The sequence below is a fragment of the Pinus tabuliformis genome, chromosome Q, assembly GCF_031772625.1.
Source record: "Pinus tabuliformis cultivar Carrire ecotype Pingquan chromosome Q, CPIR1, whole genome shotgun sequence".
NCBI lineage: Eukaryota > Viridiplantae > Streptophyta > Pinopsida > Pinales > Pinaceae > Pinus > Pinus tabuliformis.
The window spans coordinates 1,188,391,782-1,188,398,834 of NC_142296.1; the positions used below are offsets into that span (position 1 = coordinate 1,188,391,782).

At 33.1% G+C, this 7,053-nt stretch overlaps 1 protein-coding gene across 1 annotated transcript; it reads right to left on the reverse strand.

Moving 5' to 3' along the window:
- Nucleotides 1-1,331: 1,331 nt before the first annotated feature.
- On the reverse strand, nucleotides 1,332-2,484 carry LOC149223948 (endochitinase 4-like). Its single transcript, XM_089385982.1, has 3 exons — nucleotides 2,173-2,484; nucleotides 1,943-2,057; nucleotides 1,332-1,845 (listed from the first exon to the last, which is right to left on the reverse strand). The coding sequence occupies exons 1-3, from the start codon at nucleotides 2,453-2,455 to the stop codon at nucleotides 1,548-1,550; spliced, it is 696 nt and encodes a 231-aa protein (XP_089242108.1). The 5' UTR covers nucleotides 2,456-2,484; the 3' UTR covers nucleotides 1,332-1,547.
- Nucleotides 2,485-7,053: the final 4,569 nt, after the last annotated feature.

Below are 7,053 nucleotides of genomic sequence, written 5' to 3' on the forward strand. Positions count from 1 at the left end.
CGATTGTCATCATCAATCTCCGCCGTCCATCAGAGAAACCTGCATACGAGCCAGCATTTAAAGCTTTGCGTGGAGTAAAGTTGAAGTTTGAGTTTGACCACCGGTCCTGTCTGCAAAGGGAATTAAATGGAATTTAAACCTGGTTCGTAAATGGTTGGTAGAACATTAAATTTTTTTTATACCGGAGGTATGGGCATAGTAAATATGCATTTTACGAGTTATATTTGTATTGTATTGCATATACATTATGTTGGTTATGCTTTTTGTTGTGTTTTGACCATTCTGAAATGAGGCCACTCAGCACACGCATAGGGGAACGAAGATTGAAATGAAGACAAAAAAAAAGGAACGAAGATTGAAATGAAGTTTTGCTGCAGCAAAGAACCTGTGTTGACTTTTGTGAAGAGATTTGCAGTGCAATAGTAAAGGGGTTAATGAAAATGAAAAAGCCATTTTTGGATAATGCGAGTGTATGCATCGCACATCAGTGCATAGAGTGATGAAGTTTGTTTTTGATATTAATTTTGTATGTATGGGTAGCACAGTAGTTTTAAGAAAAAGAAAGGTTTAGAACATAGCATGTAACATTTTTTTTCTGTGCTGGAAGTTTTTTTTGTAATGTGCAGGAGCACATAATATTTTTATGTTGAGCAAGCATATAAAAAAAATTATTTTTACAACAGTAAATAGTTTTACACCAGTGAATGTAAAAGGGGTTTTAGAGCAGTAAATGAAAATGGGTTTTTACACACTAGCAGTGTAAATTCTCAGGAGAGACAGAGTAAATATTTTGTTGGTTGAATGTATTTTTGGTAAATCCCTCTAAGTGAAAGAGGATGAAGTTTGTATGAGGCATTTATGTTTAATGAATAGAAATCATTTTATGGGTGTGTAATACTCTGTTATCAGAAATTTTATTTGAAGCTTCCCTGTGCACAAAAGATCCTATGGAGAGAAGGAAACAGAGCATTGCCTCTGTGTGTTCAATTTTTTTTTGTTTTTGGGATTTTACCAGAAAAATCCCCAACAATATTCCTTTTTTTTGTTTAATACAAATTTTGGGCAAATTAAAAAATGAAGACATTCTGTTTACTTTGAAATGTATATATTAGGGATAAAAGGTGGTCTTTCTAATGCGTTACTTTTGACTGAATGCATAATTCGTTATTATTTCAACATTATCGTGGTAAAAGTTGCCATTTTGTATTATATTTAACTCTCATGATAATGTTTACCCATATCAAATCCTGTGGAAATCTCGACACAAATGTAGTGATTTCAACCATTCGGGATCACTTTTGTGAAGAGTAGAAAGAAATCGCTCGTTCTCATTATGCGAAAGTTGTCACTTTATTTAGAAATTTGTCCTTTTATTTAGAGTCGCAGAATTGTATCATCCTACATACGACCAGAGTTGAACCCTGCTCTGCTATGATAATACCCGTAATCAATAGCCTGAATCGCTTTTATTGTGCAACACGATATTTTTATTACTGACGTAATATGATGGTTATGAAGGCGATGGCCAATTATTGTTAACAGCTAGGTTAACAGGTAAGATTGCTTCCTGGGTCTACACCAAGCTGACTGCAATAGGTGGTGTAATGACTGACGCGGTCGTTAACTTCGTCGGTGTTTCCACCGTTGCATTCTACTGCTCCATTGATTGCTTGAATAGTTGCCCCGAATCCCTGACCGGATGTAATAGCGGTGTGGCAATTGCTGTTCACATTCCAAAACCAGAGAGCTGTCTTCCACGAGGTTAGGTCGTCCTGAGCCACCAATCCAGGGTTATTCAGCAGATCCACTGCCAGATAAGCTCCAGCTGCACCATAGTTTGCATTTCTGCAAAAATATTCAACAGTTAATGGCCACCAAAAATTCGAATTAAAATAAATAAATACTCACGAACAATTGCTTGCCTATAAACCCATACACATACCCTGTGAGTTGCAAGGGGCCACGGCCGTAGTATTGCTGTCCAGATGCGCATGGATATTGTGTATTGGTGGAATCACAGTAGGCGCTCTTGGCTATCTCCTCCACGTAGCACAGATCTGCGAATCAGTTAGACAACATGTTTGTCAATATAGATGAACAGCCGATTCTAAACTAAAATCTTCAATCTACTATATATTTAGAGGTCATGCGAAAATAAAATTGGATACATACTGCCAGTCTCGTGAGCAACATTGGCGAAGAAAGCAGCAATTTCTCTCTTGTTGTCATCGGATGTTCCGGTCGTGCCAAAACTAGAAAATGAATTGGCCGCATTAATGAAGTCGCTGTATGTATAGAAGGTCTTTCCTGCGCAGCCATCAGCAGCAGCAGATAAAATTCCATTGAAGAAATCTTGGGTAGCAATATCCGAAACAGCTCCGCGGCAGATAGAAAGAGCGGAAAGGGCAAAAACAAACCATAGAATAACAGCGCCCACAGTGAAATGAGTTGCCATATTGGTGGTTATTGTGCAGCAGTACTGTTGTTATCGCTGGTACAGACACAAAGACAAGTGCGGTGCTTTGCTCTGTGGAGAGAAGAGGATTTGTTGCTTATATAGCCATCGGGATTGTACGCATTTGAGATGACGGCATATTCCCACCCTCTTATCACAACCATTTGATTTGTCGCAATTTCTGCACAATTTAGTTTTAGTTTTTGACTCGACATCTAGCCGCCCCCTTCCGATTACGACAATTAACCTCACACTTTATTTAGCAACACACATCTACCGAAATCAAGCTTATCATGTTCGGCCTCTTCTGCCGACCATAACTAGTAAGTCGTGAGTGACATGGAACAGTTTGAACATTTTTCCCATTATTAACGTGCGCCCCCCAGTAACACTGAACCTGTCGCGGATTCAATAATGTAATTCTCCTCGTCTCACACACCAACCTACACTTTATTTAGCAACACACATCTACCGAAATCAAGCTTATCATGTTCGGTCTCTTCTGCCGACCATTACTAGTAAGTCGTGAGTGACATGGAACAGTTTGAACATTTTTCCCATTATTAACGTGCGCCCCCCAGTAACACTGAACCTGTCGCGGATTCAATAATGTAATTCTCCTCGTCTCACACACCTACCTAAGAGTATGGCAATTCTCCTCCATCTCAAACACCTAAGAGTATGATAATTCTCCTGCGTCTCACACACGTAAAGATAATTCAAATGAAATTATAATTTAAATGGTAAAGATAAGATTAAAATGAAATTATTCAATTCCGACATGATTTAAATGGTAATGAGAAGATAAAATTGAAATTGTTAAGTTTGTGCGGTTTCATGTACTGAATTATAAGAATACAATTAAAATTATAAAATATTGAGAAGGATTAATAGTCAAATAAATTTTCAAGTACTCAAATTATAAAAGTTGAATCACGTTATGACATATTTAAATAAAAATATAATTTAAATTATAATAAATTAAATGGATATAAAATTTAAAATTTGAATAGAAATAAAATATATTTAAATAGAATTATTTTTTAAAAATGTATTGATAATTTAGATAAAATTGTTAAATTTGAATAGTGTGCTGTCATAAAATTGGCATAATTACACATTAAATAAATACTAATAGATATCATTTCATGATAAGTATTAAAATACTAATTCTATCCATGATACATCTCATGTGATTAAAGAAACAAAATATTATAAAAATTAACTAAATTATAATTTTACTTTATATTATTATTTATTTTAAAAGAAGTAATATATAGAGTAAAAATATATATCTATGGAGATTTACGCCACTTTATCAGGGAGATTTGTAGTGTGTCAATAGGGTTTGTTACAATATCATGGCTTATCAATATCATTTGCTCAAAAAATGGTAAGTCCCCTCATATGATAGTTGTTTTTTTTTTTTTAACTAGCAATTGCACCAAATGTTGCAATGGAAACGCCCTAAGGGTGTAGCCTAGGAAAGAGTAGCATTAAAAGTGACAACTACAACATGTGGAGAAAAAATGATGGATGTGGTTAATGCTCAAAACCAATTCAACAATTTGAAACATTTTGAAATCATAAAAGAGTAGGAAAGAGTAGCATTAACAATGAAAGTGGCAACTGCAACATCTGGCGGAAAAATCATAGACGTGGTTAATACTCAAAACAAGTTCAACAATTTGAAACATTGTGAAAGCATACAAACTATTAAGAGCTTTAATTCTCTATTGTATAAGTCAAATAAAAAACAAAAGGGAAAAATAAAAAAAATCAGTAAATTGAAACCATAATGCATACGGGCCAACAATGTTTGCACCATGTCATCCTAGAGTTGGAATCTCATTGTTTTGCATGATTTCGTTTTCCATCCTCAATTGAGAGGAGAGGCAGCATTAGCAAATTCAATTCCTTCTAAGCCAACTTATTACATATGATAGATTTTGACAATAAAAGCCAAAATCAATTGTCCTAAATAAAGTCACTCAGAAAATTTCTGAAATGAATTTCAATATCTAAAATTTCATTGACATGATGAGAGACCACTATTCCAAAAACAAAAACATAGATTTTTTCTAATGTAACAATCTAGTTTGAGCATGTAGGATCAAATTTGATGAGATCTGGAATTTCATGGAATGTATCTTAAAACCCCACACAAATGGAACTTCTATAGTACATGAATAAGGGATCTCAAATCTCGATTTCACAATTTCTTTTCAAAATAAGATGAAAATACAAATAATAGACTTACAATCAAAGTCATGGAAGCAATTTTAATATGTTAACGTGAAAATTCTAAAATTGAGAAAAGACATTCCAAAACAATTTAATGAAAATGGTCTTGAGTTTCATACCGGTCTCTGAATGCAAATATGAATTTGTACGAGGACCATAGGATAGGTAGACCCTTGTTGTTAAACATCCTTGAGTTTAAAAGATTCAAGTTTTGAGTAGGTCTCTTGAAATCCAAGACAATGTGCATAATTCATATCAACATATTTAGTTTCATTGTTTGCTTTTGGTTCAGGAATTTGAAGGCGCTGGATATTTTTGAAGGGTTATGCTTTCAAAGAGAATTTATTTATCCGAGGTGTTGAGAATGGTCTAGTGAGTTTTGTTATTTGATTATTTCTATGCTTTGGATTTGAATGGATCGTATTAGTCACATCATAATCCATCACTATTCATGTAAAAACATGTGGCATCTTTTATAATTTTGAAGGGTTATGCTTTCAAAGAGCATTTCTTTATCTGAGGTGTTGAGAAAGGTCTTGTGAGTTTTTTTATTTGATTAATTCTATGATTTGGATTTGAATGGATCATATTAGTCACATCATAATTCATCACTACTCATGTAAAAACATGTGGCATCTTTTAAACAAAATGTAAGACCACTTATAAAATAAAAACCTATATTAAAATAGTTAACCTACAATTTCTTTCCTTTTGCAGAAGTAAAGAGGTCCCTCTTGCTAGATTCACTACCCATGTGTTTAGGGCCTGGTGACGAAGAAGGATCTTCACTACCCATATCAATTAAAAAATTTAAAATCCTAAAATGTATGAAAATGACGATACTTTCTTTTAAGAAATGTATATCAGTCTAGATTTATCCATGAAATTCTTTAAACAATTATTAAACATGAACCCTTAACTATGATTGTACTCTTTAAGTACAGTTAAACAAAGGAGGGCATCTTGAAGTATTGTATCTGAAGAACTTCATTATGAGAAGGTCTCTTGAGACCCAAGAAAATGTGCATAATTCATATCAATATATTCAATTTCATAGTTTTCTTTTGGTTGAGGAATTTGAAGACTTTTGATACTTCTCAAGGGTTATGTTTTCATAGAGAATTTCTTTATCCGAGGTGTTCAGAAAGCTCTGGTGGGTTTTGTTATCTGATTATTTCCATGCTTTTGATTTGAATGGATTGCATTGGCTGCAACATCATATGCTCTTGCTTTGGATTTGAATGGATTGTGTTAGCCACAACATCATATGCTCTTTATCCGAGATGTTGAGAAAACTCTGGTGGGTTATGTTATTTGATTATTTCCATACTTTGGATATGAATGGATTGCATTAGCCGCAACATCATCTAGCACTGCTCCTATAAAAACATGTGGCATTTTTTAACCAAAAAGTAATACCACTTATAAAATAAGTACCTATATAAAAATAGTTAACCTACTGTGTCTTTCTTTTTTCATAATTAAAGAGACCCCTCTCGCCAAATTCACTCACCATGTGTTATGCTATTCCAATATCAAAGAATCTTGTGGGAAAGTGTTTGGAAAACATATTTAGGTTAGTGCCTCCCCCCTTTGCACCATGGATTGCAATAATATTGATGTCTATCGACATATGGATGATGTGCTAGCTAATAAATCATGATACATGCTTATTATGTCTATAAGCATGTATATATGAGACATGAATATTTTGGAATATGAGTTTCAAAATTTTGATTTAATTACTAATCATTATATTTAATCTCCACACAATATCCTAGAAATTCTTAGTAATAGCCAAATATTAAAGGTTATGATTTATTATGCATTTATTTTCTATTTTAATTAAATTGATTAATTAAAAAAGTTATATGAACATGTTTCATATGAATATGTGTTTCAATGTCATATCAAGAGGTATGTGGTAAGTGTTTTTCCTCTCTTATGAGCCATTTAATTAAGTAGGAGAATTTTCTCAAGACTTCCATAATTTTCATTTATTTACCAATAATTATTAAATGGATGGTAGGGATTTATTCTCTATGAAATATTCTAGAATATTCTCAATAGTAGTTTTAATAGTAATAACACGAAATTTATCTCAAACATAATTATTCTCTTTTACCCTTTTAATTAAATTAATTAATTAAAAAATCGTCATATATGAACAAGTGTCATAGGAATATGAGTTATGTTTTTTTGGGCATGTGGTATCAATAAGCCATAGTATTGGCACATTGTATTGTAGAAAAACCTATTTAGAAATTAAGTATCTATATAGTAAATTGAGAGTAAATGTAAAATGGAGTTGAAACTCCATAGTTAAGAGTATTGTTACATGTTTTATATATATC